The 18,558-nt window shown below is 38.1% G+C and overlaps 1 protein-coding gene across 1 annotated transcript in view; it reads right to left on the reverse strand.

Annotated features, from left to right (window-relative positions):
• The window catches only part of Pink1 (PTEN-induced putative kinase 1), a 63,447-nt gene that overhangs the window by 29,794 nt on the left and 15,095 nt on the right, over positions 1-18,558 (reverse strand). The window contains exons 3-6 of the mRNA XM_068346263.1: positions 8,909-9,095; positions 8,243-8,638; positions 6,225-6,396; positions 5,625-5,804 (exon numbers count right to left, since the gene is read on the reverse strand). Of these exons, the coding sequence (XP_068202364.1) occupies positions 5,625-5,804; positions 6,225-6,396; positions 8,243-8,638; positions 8,909-9,095 (935 nt within the window). The remainder of the gene's footprint in view (positions 1-5,624; positions 5,805-6,224; positions 6,397-8,242; positions 8,639-8,908; positions 9,096-18,558) is intronic.

Genomic DNA, 18,558 nt, shown 5'->3' on the forward strand with positions numbered 1-18,558 from the left:
AACTGAGTTCTTAGACATTGGTAGAGAAGGCTTCTTGATAGCACACCATAAGGCTTCTGATTGTCCTCGTAATGGTTTTGACCTTCTTAAATAGTACTTAAGAGCTCTAACAGGGCAAAGTACTCTCTCTAGTTCGTTCCCCACCATGTTGGACAGGCTTGGGATCTCGAACGACTTAGGGCAAGGACGGGAAGGAAGCTCGTTTTAGCCAAAAAAACCGAGCCGCAAGGAACATGTAGCCGTTTCAGATGTGAAACCTATGTTCCTGCTGAAGGCGTGGATCTCACTTACTCTTTTACCTGTTGCTAAGCACACGAGGAAAAGAGTTTTTTAATGTGAGGTCCTTAAAAGAGGCTGATTGGAGCGGTTCAAATCCTGATGACATTAGGAACCTTAGGACCACGTCTAGATTCCAGCCTGGAGTGGACAACCGACGTTCCTTTGAGGTCTCAAAAGACCTAAGAGGTCCTGTAGATCTTTGTTGGAGGAAAGATCCAAGCCTCTGTGGCGGAAAACCGCTGCCAACAAACTTCTGTAACCCTTGATCGTAGGAGCTGATAGGGAGCTTACGTTCCTTAGATGTAACAGGAAGTCAGCAATCTGGGTTACATTGGTACTGGTTGAGGAAAACTGCATTGGCCTTGCACCAGCTTCGGAAGACTTCCCATAAAGACTGATAGACTCTGAGAGTGGATGTCGTCCTTGCTCTGGCAATCGCTCTGGCTGCCTCCTTCGAAAAGCCTCTAGCTCTTGAGAGTCTTTCGATAGTCTGAAGACAGTCAGACGAAGAGCGTGGAGGTGGGAGTACCTTCTTTACGTGAGGTTGACGCAGAAGGTCCACTCTAGGAGGAAGAGTCCTGGGAACGTCGACCAGCCATTGCAGTACCTCAGTGAAACATTCTCTCGCGGGCCAGAGGGGAGCAACCAACGTCAGCCGTGTCCCTTTGTGAGAGGCGAACTTCTGAAGTACCCTGTTGACAATCTTGAACGGCGGGAATGCATACAGGTGGAGATGGGACCAATCCAGCAGAAAGGCATCCACGCGAACTGCTGCTGGGTCTGGAATCGGAGAACAATACAAGAGGAGCCTCTTGGTCGTCGAGGTAGCGAATAGATCTATGGTTGGCTGATCCCACAGGGCCCAAAGTCTGCTGCAAACATTCTTGTGAAGGGTCCACTCTGTGGGGAAGACCTGACCCTTCCGGCTGAGGCGATCTGCCATGACATTCATATCGCCCTGAATGAGCCTCGTTACCAGCGTGAGCTTTCGATCTTTTGACCAAATGAGGAGGTCCCTTGCGATCTCGAACAACTTCCTCGAATGAGTCCCTCCCTGCTTGGAGATGTAAGCCAAGGCTGTGGTGTAGTCGGAGTTCACCTCCACCACCTTGTTAAGCTGGAGGGACTTGAAGTTTATCAAGGCCAAATGAACTGCCAACAACTCCTTGCAATAGATGTGAAGTGTCCTTTGCTCCTGATTCCATGTTCCCGAGCATTCCTGTCCGTCCAGTGTCGCACCCCAGCCCGTGTCCGATGCGTCCGAGAAGAGACGGTGGTCGGAGGACTGAACAGCCAATGGTAGACCTTCCTTGAGAAGAATGCTGTTCTTCCACCACGTTAGAGTAGACCTCATCTCTTCGGAAACAGGAACTGAACCCGTCTCTAGCGTCATGTCCTTTATCCAGTGAGCAGCTAGATGATACTGAAGGGGGCGGAGGTGGAGTCTCCCTAACTCGATGAACAGGGCCAGCGATGAAAGTGTCCCTGTTAGACTCATCCACTGCCTGACTAAGCATCGGTTCCTTCTCAGCATGCTCTGGATGCATTCTAGGGCTTGGAAGATCCTTGGGGCCGACGGACAAGTCCGAAAAGCTCGACTCTGAAGATCCATACCCAAGGAGACAATGGTCTGGGATGGAACGAGCTGAGACTCCTCAAAATTGACCAGGAGGCCCAGTTCCTTGGTCAGATCCATAGTCCATTTGAAAATCTCCAGACAGCGACGACTTGAGGGAGCTCTTAAAAGCCAGTCGTCTGACGGAGCCGGACACAAGATCATGATACTGCTGCACAGTCTGTAAACTGTCAATCATGGGCAAGCGAGGAAGTACAGTGACAACCCGAATCTGTCTAGACTGTCCGGGTCGTACAGACAACTCCTTAACGGGTTGCTGAGGTTGCCCACTGCGTCACAACAAGTCCCTTCTGTTGGTTGTTGAACGTCTTCCCCGTGACACATTGACTCCGTAAACAAAAAATCCTCTAACAAGGACTAAGCTTGGACTGCATGTCATGCAACACAGCTCAAGGTCTATGGGAGCAGGTGTGGTAACAGACGGGATTAGCGGCTGAAGTGTAACCATTACCTTCCCTGTAAGCATGTTATGCTTAAATAAAAGTCCATAAGAGGTTATGCAGCTAAAGGCTCCCTCCAAATGACAGAGTCCTCAAGGGAATATCAGAAGGAGGGAGAAAAGAACTTTCTCATCTACAGGGACCTTATCCTAGAAAAGCTAAGTTCTCTGAGTGAGGGTTCACTGGTGCAAAGCAGCAGACTAGAAGGCAACGTTATGAAACTGCTTGACAGTCTAGTGAGTTGGCAACAACCCAAGATGTGTTGAGAAGCATGCGGTAAGGTATGCAGAGCATGATGTATGCAGAGTATGCTGTATGCAGAGCATGCTGAATGCAGAGCATGCTGTATGCAGAGCATGTTGTATGCAGAGCATGCTGAATGCAGAGCATGCTGAATGCTGAGCATGTAGGAAGTAGAGCCTGCTGTAAGCAGAGCCTGCTGAAAGGAAAGCAGAGCGTGTGCATGGCGTTTAACATTTCTCAGAAATTCCATGACCAGTGCTAGAGTGCTTAATGCATGCTTGCATGGGGTTGAACCATGGTATGCTGAACAGCAGAGTCAGAACGAGCTGGAACAACAACAGAGGTTTCCTCAACTTGAGGGAAAACCTGAGGTTCAGACTGCATAGGCTGAACAACAGACGGAGCAGAAGGCAGGTGCAAGGGTGAAGGAGGTTGACTCCTAGCAAGAGTTGCACCCAAGGATTGTACCAGCTAAGCGGAGGACGGAGGCGGAGTAGTCCGTTCCTGTTCCTGAGAGATGAGTGGAGCATGAGAAGGTTGAGGCTGCGCAGAACAAGGTAAAGTTCTAGCAAGCTGAGGCTCCTGAGGCGCAAGTGCATGGTGTAGATGAGCTTGCCTAGATGAGGGTTGAACTCGGTGCAGCGCTGGTTGAGCAGACAGACTCACGGAGGGGAGAGGTTGTTGTACCCCAACCGAGAGTTGCACCACTGGAGGAGCAGCAAGGGGAGGAGGAGGAAGAGTGTAACTCTCCTGATCCCAAAGCAAGGGTTGCCTTAAAGAAGGCTGAGGCTGAACAACACTGTGAACAGCAAACTCCGAAAGTGGTTCAACATCGTACGCCTGGCAGATGGAGCTGCGACTGGGTGCAGCGAGTGCAGGCGGGTGCAGCACAGGCTGAACGGGTGCAGGAGGTTGGTGCACCACCGGTGCAGGCGGGTGCAGCATAGGCTGAACGGGTGCAGGAGGTTGGTGCACCACCGGTGCAGGCGGGTGCAGCACAGGCTGAACGGGTGCAGGAGGTTGGTGCACCACCGGTGCAGGCGGGTGCAGCACAGGCTGAACGGGTGCAGGAGGTTGGTGCACCACAGGTGCAGGAGGTGCAACACTCTCAGCACGACACTCACGCATCAAGTCCGAAAGCTGTGCTTGCATGGACTGTAGTAGAGTCCACAACATCGTACGCCTGGCAGATGGTGTTGCGACTGGGTGCAGCGAGTGCAGGCGGGTGCAGCACAGGCTGAACGGGTGCAGCCGGGTTGTTGAACTTTACTTCGTACGTCTGGCATAGGTCTGGACTTTACGTTTAAGAGGTCTGAGACCTGAGACCAGCGTAACTCTGCCTTTATTTTCTCCTCTAAATCTCTTCTGCAGACGAGCAAAAAAAGGGCTCAATCGTCTGCGGGTGGGAGTGACGGTCTCGGTAAGACACGCCCACAACCACCGAGGATACTTCTGTGCGCCGATCAAGGCCTGCCGAACCCTTATGCCCTTCGACATTGCTTCTCCCCTGGGCTTGGGAGCTTGCAAGAGGTCCCGGACTGGGAGGACGACTGGCGCGCACAAAAGTACCCTCACGCATAACACTGACATACTTTGCGCTAATCACTTATCACTTTGATTTCTGTTTGCACTTATTTCACTGAACTCGAAACTTTAAGTGGTTTGTACCTGAAACACGCAATTCTATCCTTCTCAAAAGTTAGTAATTGCGAAAACAGAATTACAATGTAACAGAAAAATCTAATGAAAGAAAATTCAGTGGCTGGAAAGAGACTAAACACTAGATCACTCTAGAAACGTTTAGTTTCTTCCCCTAAAGAGACTAGGGATAAGAGCAAAACGATAACGACGTTACTCGTACGCCTGGCAGGTTTGAGGGAAACGTTTATCCTCTTTCTCCCTCCGTCTCTATCTCTCTCTCTCTCTCTCTCTTGACTTAGAACCTGAGAGAAGAGCCCAAACATATATATCGTTAAAACATATTATTGTTAAAGGAAAAAACTGAAATATTTCCCAAAAAGAAAAGTTCCTTATTAGGATCAAAACCATTAAGTTAAGAAAGAATGAACAAAACGCTAGACACGGTTACTCTTACTGCAATGTGAAACCGTGAACATTCTTTCTCTATCGTAACGATAGAGTGCAAGTTGAAACGTTCTGAACGTCAACAACTGCCGAGACAAACAAAACGTTAGTTCAACTTTGAAAAAGTACGAGACTATCAAAGAAATTCTTTCAAAGACCTTAAAATAGCATAATATGTTAACAGGTAAAACCGAAATGACGGGCTCACGATAATTAACTTCGGTACCAAGAAAAGACCGCCTACTATTAGGAAGGTCGAATATAAACAAATATAAAAATTAATTTTAATAAGTTTATAATAAAAGGAAGTTAATCGAAGAGGCCTATAAGAGGCGGAGAGATATAAAATAAATCTATAACTTTTGTTAAGCAAAATTAAGAAAAAGAGTCTATACTCTCTTAGACACCAACACTTCCGTCTAAGGGAAGGGTCGGCCATTGAAAGGTGAACGAGAGTTCATACTCTCTTCGTCACCAAAAATAATCAAATTAATTCCAAAAGCTAACTAAGCTAAAATAGAAGTTTCCAGTAAAGCGACAGCCGAAATCAAAGAGAAATACTTCACCAAAGTCGTGAAAATACTCCAAGAACATAAGCGTATCCCAGAACGTCTTGTCAGAAGCACGACAGAGGAATAATTGAGGAGGTGTCAACAAGAAGTACTTGAGTACCTGGCCACAGGTGGCGCTGGTAAGAACACCCCCTTCTAGTATTGTGATAGCTGGCGTATCCCTCCATAGAATTCTGTCGGGCAACAGAGTTGACAGCTACATGATTATCGGGTAAGTTTAATATTGAAAAAATCAAAATAAAGACAGTAAACAAAACAATTATTCTTTCCTAGTTGTTATTACCATCAATGGAAATCTCACTCTTCAAATTAATTACTCAACTGCAATTAGGCTCTTGCCCATTGCCTGTTTGTGCTGTATGCACTAACCTTTTCATGACACAGAACATACTCATGTTTCGGCCATAGCCTCTTGGGTTCAGTCTCGAAGGTAAGGCATCTGGATACAATTTCATAGAATCCTCTAGAAGAGGAATTCGGTCAACAAAAACGCAAGGCATCTCTACAATGTTAGGATGAGGAGGAATCCTAAGGACTTTGTTGCAAAACCTAAAGGGATAAATAAATTAAAATTGATCATTCCATATCACATAGTTTACAAAAGTAGTAATCAACTTTCATATATTGCAATACACAGAATACTCAAGTTACATAAAAGGTGAACTAAAGTGAGGTAAAAAATCAATGCTGCTCACGAATATTCAGTTCCGATTAATAAATAAATAAAAACAAGTATTTTGAGTTTCCACACTATCTGATAAGGCAGATCTAACAAAATTTCCCTAAAATGAAAATGTATGGGTAAAGTTTCAAAGCACAGTACAGTAATAGGGATTTCAAACACTAAGATATATACTGTACATACTTTTAAAGGTAAATCCATTTTTTATACTAATGTGAAAAATTATCTCAGTCAAAAAACTAAATCGTAATAAGATTAACAAGGGAAAACATCACATCAATGATCACCTTTCCTGAAGTTCAATTTGCTCATCGTCCAACTGCAAATTTCTGGCAGGTAGCAATTCCTTGTACATTGCTCGTAGTATTGCAGGTGCATTTGATTCAGCCTCATAATTGAACATCATTTTCACAGCTAAAGGATACTTCTCCATGTCTGTTTGGTCTCTGTCAGCATCATCTGTAGTGGAGTAAACAGTCATAAGTGAAACCATTCTATTTCTAATGAATGATATTTAGCAGTTTACCTAAATACAAAAAAATAAATTCATTCAAGTCAATTTGCATCTTTTTTCCTCTTTTATGAATTATGTAATATATATTAACATCCAACTAAACATCATGGTATTGTAATGATAAATAAGACTTGCATACAGTATGTATCAATATACCATTACTGTAGTATTCATTTTCATAGCCTACTAAAGTAAATTAAAATTTATTTTGTGGTAAATTTACAAATAAGTGCATTTGTAATCAGACTCAAAACATTCCATCCATTAAATTTCTATAGAGCCCAAAATTACTTATCAGTGAGCTTCTGTTTCATTATGTTTTCATATCAACAATTTAAACATCTTTTCCTCAATACAATTTGTATAGGAAAGTTACCAAAAAAGGCGGTAGCTTCTGATAACGTAAAATAATTGGTACTCATTTATTCATGAAGCCATATTTTATAGAATTGCACATAGTGCAGTATGTTGTTTCCCATCCTCTATTTCAATGAGTATTCTTATGAATGACAAATCTTCTTTCCCACCATTCTCCCTACATCAAGGGGTCAGCTGCCTGATGTGTAGAATCAGGCATGGTTAATAATTTGGCAAAGTTTTTACGATCACATGCCGTTGCAGTCATCAAACACAGATATTGGTAGTTAGCCTAGCTTTTGACTAAATAGTCCAACTGCAAGGCAGCAGTTTCCGCAGTTATTGGCAGCGAGCCTAGCAAGATTGCAAGGCAGGAGCTGTCCTTTCTGTTGCTTTCTTACGAGGTCATATGGTGGTAGTATTCTTACACCCCTACCACAGGGCTAATCAAGCACAATTGTATAAACATAAAAAATCATAATAATTACAATTAATAATACCAAGAAGTGCCTATTAGACAATGAAACATTATGGGTATTTATTTGCTCAAATCTTTGTATACAATTTGTAGGAAATTGTATAATCTATCATGTTATCTCAATCATCTGTAATCAACATGTATTTGTGTTAGCAATATCCTTAATAAATAAACTGGTTTTATCGCAAAGTAGTAAATTTACAGTGATACATCTTGACCTACCTTTCCCTAACTTACTCAATGTAAGGCAGAGCAACGTATCTGACAAGGAGTGGCTCCCATAACCTGGGTTCTGCAAGCCTTTCAGTGCCAAATTACAACTAAGGGAAAACCCTCCGTTGCAAATTGAAGTTAGAAGTTGAAAGAAGCTAGACTGAGGCACAAGAACAAAAAAAGTAGGCCAGAAACTGTCCAGCACAACTAAGTGGCAAAGAGACAGTGCACAGACCCTTTAGTCATATCTAAGGCACACCACATAGAAAGTAATAAAAGACTACTTAGAAACGATGAATAAAAATAGTGACATCATCAAAGCATCAGTTATAGTTTTTGCCTCTACAACTCATATCCTGTAGAGCTATTAGAGTGGTTGATCAAATTGACAATTTCAACAGAAAACACATAAATGAAAGAAGTAATTTTTGGCTCTGTAGAATAATACATCAATAAAATCTAGGATAAAGAATATTGCCCTCCAATTGTATGACAAAAGTTATTAGATGACAGTATCTACTAAGATATTGTATACTTATCAAATAAACTAAGGGTGTATTAGATGCACTTAGTACTTCCATGATACACAAAAGATCACTAGTAACATATTCAGAAGTATTTTAAAAATAAATACATCAATGATTGGATGTGAAAGAAATAAAATATACTATGCCTAATTTGAGCACCTGACCACAACATTTAAGCCTTAAAGGCATAGTTCAAAAAATAAGTATGCCTTTTACCATTATATTCTTGATCAGTTGCTTCACTGCTCTCTTCACTTTCATCTTCAACCATCCGCAGAGGCCTTTTAACTGCAGCATTCTCTTTGGTCTCAACCACCTTGAACTTCACTTTCTTCACATGTCGTGGCGGATCAAATCCACTGCTTAAAACTAGCCTATCAACATCCAAATCCATGGATGATCCACCCAAATCGTCATGGGAATTTGACCTTTGTTGGCCAAATTCCCGAGACACTTCTTCCAGGAGTTCTGCAATGGGCTGTGATAGATCTTCATAGTTTATGTCCTCCTCGACCGTGGACTGACCTTCAGGAAGGCTTGGTGCCTCTTCTGACTGTACAGGAGATTCTGACCTTTGCCGCTTTGTAGGTGGATTTTCAGGTTCTTCCTCAACTGAAATATATTTTTTTTATTTCAAAATCTATCATTAAAATCTCCAACATCTTGCAGAATAGAATACTAAATACTTTAAACAAATATTCAATGTAGAAATTTTAACTGCAAATTCACATTTATTTTCTATAAACAGCCAGATAACAGTCATAACATTAGTATTATGAAACACAGACCACAAATACAATTTCACAACAGAAATTATAATCTATATTTCTAGATATGAGCAAAAGTGTATTTCAGAACTTGGATTAGTTTTTCATCACCCACCTGTATTCCACTGGGCTGAGTATACCACTGCATTACATCCTTTATCTATTATAGAGCCCAATCTAAAGTCCGACAAGGAATAAACATGTTCTTTTTCAATTATTTCAAAGTCTTCATCCTCTTCATTGTAGGTACTGTGCTTCCAGAAATCAGGATTATGCAACCATCCAGCCCGGGATATGGCTTCCTAAGAGAAAGAAAAATTAAATTCTAACAATATAAGCATCAAGACCTTCCCTATAGAAAAAATTATGCAATAAGGTTTCATTATCATTACATATACTGAAATGTATGCACATATGTATGACATCTTCACATAATAAGCCCAACAAAATGTGATTTAATATAAAATGCCAACAAAATCTCTTATAGCCTGCAATCAAACAGAGCATCAATGGGTGCAAATCCCCACAATCATAGAAATTTGTATTCAAATGACTGTTCTCAAACACACAAGATGATATAACAGATATATCACAAAATGTAAAGTAGTAGTGGAATACTATCTGCATCCCAAATCATCAATTTCAAAATCTAATTGTTTTCAGTCCTTCAAAAAGTTTCCCTAAAGTCAGGGAGAAATATTGAATCCTTCCGAGAGTTTTCCTTCAGAATCAGATACAAATATTACTAGAGGGGCACTCAGTAGAGCACATACCTCTGCCACAGCAACTTATTTCTTGACCTTGACCTTTGACCTTAACATGTATTAATTGACGTGGATTTTCTAACACGTAATTATGAACCAAGTTTGATTTTTCAGTGACAATGATGTCCACACTAATTGCTGATTATGTGAATTGGACATTTTTCTTGACCTTGACCTTTAACCTAGACCTTCTAAAAATTTAATAATTTCCAGCTTTTAACATAACAGTTAATCCCTGCAAAGTTTCATTACTCTACGATTAAATTTGTAGCCTGGAAGCAGTTCACAAAAAACATAGAGGAGAAAACAGCCTTCTTCCAACTTCGTTGACGGAAGTAATAAAATCATTCTTTGAGAAGTAACCAAACCCTCTGCCCTCATTTCCACCACATATCTTAAAAATCCACTGATAAATATTAGCTAAATCCTCCAATAAAGATAAGTTCTAAATTTCAGAGTATCTTATTTGATAAAAGCCCATTTTTTTATTTTATAAATTTTAATTAAAATCTAGTGCAAGTCAGTGATTGTTAATAACCAACAAGCAAAGGTGAAACGATAACTTCCATTGTTGGCAACAGGAAAATTAAAGTATATATTTTTAAAAATGCTTCAAGTGCACCTCCAAACATAAACATACTTCTTTATTCTGAAGTAACTATGATGATAATACTAAAAAAAATTATTTCTTGTAATATATATGGACAAAATTTTATCTATCATACAGTATGGCAGCAGCATGGTTATACTGTATACCTTGGAAACTGGCAGAAAAATCTCTCTCTCTCTCTCTCTCTCTCTCTCTCTCTCTCTCTCTCTCTCTCTCTCTCTCTCTCTCTCTCTCTCTATTGTGTAAACAATGACAGGTATTTTACACTTGATCAGAACATACATTTGACACAAAAGGCCATTATAAAATCACTAAATATTTAACGCTGATATACACAGAAAATAGTCACAACCTTGGTCACAACTAAATATTCAGAAATACACAGACCGTTCCTTATAGTGCTTCAAAAGATATGACATTTGGGTGAAATTTACTCTTGCAAATACCAAAAAGTTTTGGTATAAACAAGAACAATATTCTACAAAGATAGCATGTCTTTGGCCATGATACTTTAACACGTGTCAGCTAAGAGAAATTCAAATAGCAGACAGGCCTTACAGTCGAAAGGTTTGCGAGATAATTCACGTGCAGGAGTTCAGTATTTGAAGAAAAATGGCGTAGATATTCTTAGTAAATAACCTTCTCGGGTTGAATAGCTTTCAAGATATTTTGACAGTTCAGGTTGTTACCAAGGCAACAATAAGAATAGAACTATTTTGACCTCGGTTATCTGATAAAACAAATCGACCATGATTCATATAATTGTTCCAGAATATTGTTGAGATATATCATGCTTAAATACAAAATTAAAAACAGATACATGGAAATTCTCTGTAATAAAAAATATAAAACCATAAAAAAAGACAAAATATAATGTACACTATTGTATAAAAATATTACCTTTCAAATTCGGAATAAAATGTATAGCTGACGCAAGCTATAAGTAAATTACCCACTGTATTATCATCTTCATAATATGCTCTCTTTCTTTTCGTGCGTTGTCAACAGTCCAATTTTTAGAAGAGATTCTGCATCGACCACTATACTAGGCTATGATCATTCATAAGGTTTCAGCATGACTTAGGAGAAAAATAAAACAAAAGACAATGAAGCTCTGTCCTTCCACCATGAAGCTTGTCTGCGTGACGTAACGCCTGACGTACCCAACCTATAGAACGAGCCACCACCATGCAACCCCCCCCCCCCCCACACACACACACAGCCATTTCTTAGTGCGTTGAAGATTACCGGCGGGGATCGATAAAACGTCCGATATGACCTCAACGAAGAATCGATGTCTATCTACCTATCCAACACAATTTGCTATGGTCTTTGTTGTTATTCTCAATGTGACGTTGCTGGCAAAAGGGTATCACTATTGTCATTAATATTAATATCAACATTATTATCGCTACTTTGATTCACGACGTTGCTATTGTTCAAAAAATTTGAATAAAATAGTTTTATGATTATATATATATATATATATATATATATATATATATATATATATATATATATATATATATATATATATATATATATATATATATATATATAATTACAACAACAAAAGCAGCCATTTATAGTCCAGTGCAGGACCAAAGCCTCAGGCATGTCTTTATTCATGTCTGGGGTTTGGCCAGTGCTCATCACCACATTGGCCAACTGCGCACTGGTGATGGCGGGAGACTTTTGTCTGATCGCTCACAGAAAACCAACCCAATATGGGTAGGCCTGACCAGTACAGCTTTGCTGATCAAGGCGATACATAAATCTTTTCACCACGAAAAAATATCCCCACTTAGACTAGTGCCTGTATGCATCTATGTATAAATAACGAATGTGTGCATTATTCGTATACTGTAAATCTTTGCCACAAAATCTATACAAGTAAAACTGCTGGAAACTGGACCATAATATTCATTTACTGTAATTCATCAATAGTAATTATAAGTCTAAAGACTTTCGAGCAATACACCGTTATGTCACTTTTAAATGCGAAGTTACAGCTAGAATTTGATTTTATGGAGATCTAATTTACATAATGTTTATAAGCAAAAATCAAATAGCAGACAAACCTGTTACACTTGTTGGCATATATTTAGTGAACTTGTATATTCTATTGTCAATTCTTGTGGGAACATCAACAGTGTACATGTAGGCTTAATCGAGACCTTTTCAAGAAAGACAGCCGGTGGTTTTGTAAGGATGCAATCAGCGACTTACTTTCTCTTATCCGAGAGAGGTTTTCTAGGAGAAAACTGTGTTTAGGGTTATATGAATTTCAATTGTGTATAATTATCATAAAAATCCTCATTGAATTAGCTTCTGAAGTAGAATATTGAAAAAAAAATTAAATATACACTTTACATTCTACGACTGGCAAAAATGTTTATGAATTGGACTTTGGTAATGCATGTATTACAATTTGGGTTTTCATAACTTCAACATATGACAAAAGTATATTCATTTACCGGTAATAATATTGGAGAGAGAGAGAGAGGAGAGAGAGAGAGAGAGAGAGAGAGAGAGAGAGAGAGAGAGAGAGAGAGAGAGAGAGAGAGAGAGAGGAGGTACCCTTACTTTTGGTAAGTTATTCCAATTTAAAATGTTAATTATGATAGATTATATAATTCATATAAGGAATTCCCTGATAAGAAAAAATAATCTGTTATGCACCCATCCCAATTCCCGAGGTAACAAAAATAAAAAAGCCAAAATCTGACTGTTTAAAGGAAACCCTAAATCGCTTGAAAACTGTTCGCCGGAAAAAAACAATCTCCCTTTGATAACATGAACAATTTCCACACCAAAATATTTAAAGGTAATCCCCAGCATCCTTTGATAATAATGTTAAAAAAAAAAGAAAAAAAAAAACACCGCATATTCCATTTAAAAGTGGGGGAAATTGTACTTGCCAACAAAAGAAATCAGTTATAGAGTGCGTACATACATTGGAAGCTACTATAAACCCCTCTGGAAGTCATGAGGATTTATAAAATGCAATGAAACTCTAAACTTTAAAGAGTTCGATAAACAAATAACTAATGAAAGACTATATCGAACATTATTTTTCATGGTAAGAGCACAAGTTACGACTTCTAACACCCACCGCTTCCTAGCGCTTCTCTAAACCAGCACCAAACACAAAGTATTTTTCTCAAATAAGCTATCTTGTTTTTTTATTGGTATACATCAAAATTTGCTGGTTCATAATAACAAATAGGTTGCTTGCCGGATTTTAATTTTCCTTCTTTTGTGTATCCACGTAATATTCCCCTTGAAATTCCGAGTTTAGAGAAGGCTTATTCATTATAACCTTTTCTTAACAACCTTTCTGATTTTTCGTTTAAAAATTCCGTTTTACCATTTCTAAATAAGAGAGGAAACTACTGGTACCAAACATCTTGAGTAATGAAAGACATGAATTAAGTTGATCTCTCTCACTGTTATCGCGGAAGAAATAGGATACAGAATGAAGTAAAAGTATTAAAATGTTAAGATAAATCCAGAGCTTACATACATTTTATATAGGCTATATATATAAAAAAAAAAATAATCGTCATATTTCCCATGACCTACTAACCTTAACATTTATAGATTTTCTGTCTTCTCCGACTAGACACAAATGTCAATATATAAATTATATTCATTGGGTAACCTAAAATTCTAAAAATAACAATGTTACATCAGGAACATTGGTTATGATGTGAAACAACCAATGGTCTTTAAATATATATATATATATAATTATATATATATATATATATATATATATATATATATATATATATATGTGTGTGTGTGTGTGTGTGTGTGTATGTATATATAATATATATATATATATATATATATATATATATATTATATATATTATATATATATATATATTAAAGCAGTAAGAAAACATGGGATTTACTAAAATATGTAACAGCCTATAAGTGCTTCTTTCTGCCATTCTGACTCGATTATTTTTTTCGTGAGGTAATGTGGCAATGTCTAAAAGCACAAAGTTTTCAATGAATTATTTGGGACATAAGAAATATTACGGAAATCCCATTACACACACAGACAGATATATATATATATATATATATATATATATATATATATATATATATATATACATGCACGTGTGTGTAGTAGAAATGTTATGCGTGTGAGAGGACTTATTTTCAATGAGGAAAATAAAATCAGACTTAATAACTTAAACATATTCATCCCAAGACTCGTTAAGGAAGGTAAGAATATCATTTTTAAAATTACTAAAATGATTAAAATTATTATTAATATTATAATTAACATTATCAACAATCAAGCAAAAGACGATACAATTACAAAGCACCAGTTTAGCAACGTTAGGTGATTTCAATTGACTTTGTGCTCTTATCAAAGTAAGAAAAATTCAAAGGAGAACATTGAGTACTTCAGTAGACTGCTTGAACACTCTTCAAGATAAAGAGGCCTAGAAACAATCAAATGTGTGTCTCTCTTAAATCGCCAACACCAGGTGTTATGATTGTGAAAATGCTTCCCCGTAATGAGTCATGCGTGCCTCTTACTAATTATGATCAATCAAGGCCCCATCGTACGAGGGCATTATTACCAAAGGTAATGCACGTGGGATGTGCATCCAAGATAATATAAATAAATTTATCCCAACTGCCAGGCTGTTCTAAATTCATCAAATCTTCATAAATTAATTTACACTTGTGAGATATAGAACTATTGTTTGTGACTGAACAAAAAGTAAAGTGGATCTATTTTGACGTGTTTCTCTAGGCAACCTCATTTCACAGAAAAAAAAATGAGTAAAATAAAAATTAAAATGCAAAAAGGGAAAAATAAAGAACAAAAATGCGAAAAAATAAAAAAGGACAGAGGGAAAATGAAAAAAAAAATAGAAAGGGGGAATATAAAAAAAGAACAGAAAAGGGAAAATAAAAAAGAACAAGAGGAAAATAAAAAAAAACAGTGGAAAATAAAAAATAAGAGGAAAAATATAAAACGACAGAAAGAGAAAAAAAGAACAGAAAGATAAATTAAGAAATGCCAAAGTGGAAAAAAATAAATTGACAAAAAAGGAAAAAAAAAATAGAATACTCGCAAAGTGTAACGCACAACCTATGTCATGTAGTGTGCACCTCCCACCAGCAAGTGTGTTTCTGCGTCCTTGCCCTGCTTTACTTACAAGGCTGTCCACGTTTCGTCGTAGAAACGTCAAAATCGATAAGAGGAAATTAGCAATCATGGAGGAATATCTACTAAATACATTATTTATCAAGTGTTAAGAGCTTTGGCAAACCTTTTGACCTTAGCCAGGTCTTAATTAAATGGAACGCGCGTGCAAGCACACCCACACACACGACATCTTTATTATTATTGAATTGATGGTCACGTTTGTATACGTGCATCTGGTATTAAACAGAGCTATCGTTACAATACTAATTCACCCAGAAATGAAAATTTATGGATGGGTTTAAGCAAACCTTTTATTAAACTTAAAGTCCTTGAATTCCAACAATACTAAAAACCAAAATGTTACTTGCAATATTACAAGCAACAGATCAATAACCGATACGGACACGCAACCAAGTAGAAATGTACCAATAATCTGGAAACGCATCTTTCCCACAGCGAGAAATGGGATTCCTTAATGCAAGACCAGAGAAGAAATTTTCAGCCTCACGTAGCTGATACAACAAAACATATAGTTCCGTAAAAAACATCAAATACGACATTCAGTATACCTTTTATGAGGGAAGCTCGACCATCACAGCAAAACAAAATCTAGTCATTTGAAAAAGTATCATCATTATCCAAGAAAGATTTGCAAAGTCGGCAGTCTAGTTCAACGATGGTCAAAAAAAAGAGAAAACCTTGCGTTCAAATGTATTCTCTCTCTCTCTCTCTCTCTCTCTCTCTCTCTCTCTCTCTCTCTCTCTCTCTCTCCTCTCTCTCTCTCTCATGCATTTTACAAGCAAGGAAAACCACAAATCGCATTCATTATGAAACCGGTCCTTGAAGACATGTAACCTATACTAACAACTGAGCGCAGTTGTTGGTTGCTTGGCCGCCAAAATTTAGAGAGAGAGAGAGAGAGAGAGAGAAGGAGAGAGAGAGAGAGAGAGAGAGAGAGAGAGAGAGAGAGAGAGAGATTGTTTATTCCCCAAGTCTTGGTAGGCCGGCTAAAGACTGACAGGTGAGGGGTGGGTGTCCATCTAAGCCTATCCTATTCAGATTTAATTTGAGGTGATTATCCAGCTTCACATCGTCAGCCATGACATAAGGCCCCAGAGTTATTACAAGTGATGCTTGAGAGAGAGAGAGAGAGAGAGAGAGAGAGAGAGAGAGAGAGAGAGAGAGAGAGAGAGAGGAGAGAGAGAGAGAGAGAGAGAGAGAGAGAGAGCAAAATTATAAAAAAAAAAGTTATATAGAACACTTGGAAAATACACTGAAAAATTTTTGTAAAAATGCAAATTTTTACACACATATAAAGACTAAATTAATATTCAAACAGTCACGAGGACCCATTTCCACACAGCGAAACTATGCAAGCGCAACAGGTGCAAATAATTGGCAACCATATTTATCGTTATTTCAGAAATCTGACGTCACAGGGACTATAGTTAACGATGCCAGCAATAATAATTGTTACAAACATTTAGAGGTACAGAGGAAAATCAAACTCCTTAAACCGTTTAAAGACGTTCACTTAATCCATAAATATTTTATAGAATACTTTCAAACTTTACAAAGTAACTGATAATTTCTTCAGTCTTATTGAGCCGAGAAATCAGCAGACTCAATTCAAGGATGTCAGAAACATAAGAGGCTACTGAGCTCCGAGCAGGTGTCCAATCTGTTGCCAAGGAAGCAACTTGATGGCTCTGTCTCCCTTGGCCCATTCCCTACAGTTATGAAGAGGGGGCCATGCTGTCATTGTCGACACATGCCATCATCAGCGTTACTAAAATACCTTTCGTTTTTCTTGAGTGCATGAAGTGGTATAAAACGTCTAGCAAATTGTATCTAATCTAGCTAAGAATTGTGTTTAAAATCAAATCAATTAAAATATTGTAATGGGAAAACTAATAAAAGAATAAGAAAACAGAAGTATCCAGAGTACAATAATGGCAATAATAATAATTACTATCGTACTAAAATCATTGCAGCTGTCTGATACAACCCAATATTGTATCCTAGTATCATTGGCAAACTAAACTGATGTGATCCTAGTCACGCTGCATGGGCCTGCATTATTTGGTGATCCCTTGCCAAGTCAGCTCAATCTCCGTTAGTAATTAAACTCCTCTATTGTCCCCCAATTCCGCCTCGCCCAACTGGGGATATGCTCCATCTATGTGAAGATGACTATGTCTGTTCAATCATAAGCTGCTGGGTTCGTTCGCATCTAGGATTATTGGGCTTGCTGTCCGTTAATAAAAGTTGAAATGTTGCTGTTGGTGTATTTATGACAAGTAAACTGCATCATTTCAAAACCTTGTTCGTTGTTTAAAATATTGGTCGTTTACTGTTGGGCACAGTGGTTCAAATTAAATTTCTTTAAATCGCGAACCTTTTTCCCTTAGATGTGGTAGCGCTAAAATTATTATTATTATTTTTTTTTTTTCCGAGAAAATATACATGGAGTGAGGTTGCTACCCCACGTCCTTCTTCTTCGATATCTATGTCTTATGTGCAGACGGCATCTGTTAATTTCTTAATAGTCACCAATCCGAGCATCAATTTCGCTGAGCAAATGACAAGCGGCATGAGATTTGTTACTGCCATGAGCCAGCATAACTTTTCAATTTGGAAACATTCGTGTAGGTCAAAACGAATAGTTATTAACTTGTCATACAAGGTTCTACTAAGTAATATAGGTATACATAGGAAAAATAACGAAATGAGAGAATAAAATCACTAAAGACAGAGTTTTCATGCTAATAAATACTAAAAATCTAAGGTAATCAATTATATATCCACTCACGGAAGTGTACATATACGGGGAAATTGAAGCAGATTGTTAATACGATATAGTGATGATAACGTAGTGAATCACTGATGAGACATCGAAATTAAAACATTAACCTTGCAAAAGAAAATTCAAAGTCATTCTTAGTATATTAAGCGTCTGTTTTCTAGCTAGTTGCCAAATCTAGTACGATGGGGAAGGTAAAGCGTGTAACTCTGGGACTCTGGCCTTGCCTTGTTTACCTGAAAGAACGGATTAGCCGTTTCGTTTAGCCGCATTTGTTTATAAAAACTTAATTTTTATCAATTGGGAAATTATCTATACTTCAAGTCATTTTATAAATTTTCACAACATAATCTGAGTAATTAGACAAAGCATCAACAAATAAAAACTTACTTCAGACGCTTGTC

The sequence above is a fragment of the Palaemon carinicauda genome, chromosome 22 (assembly GCF_036898095.1).
Source record: "Palaemon carinicauda isolate YSFRI2023 chromosome 22, ASM3689809v2, whole genome shotgun sequence".
Lineage (NCBI taxonomy): Eukaryota > Metazoa > Arthropoda > Malacostraca > Decapoda > Palaemonidae > Palaemon > Palaemon carinicauda.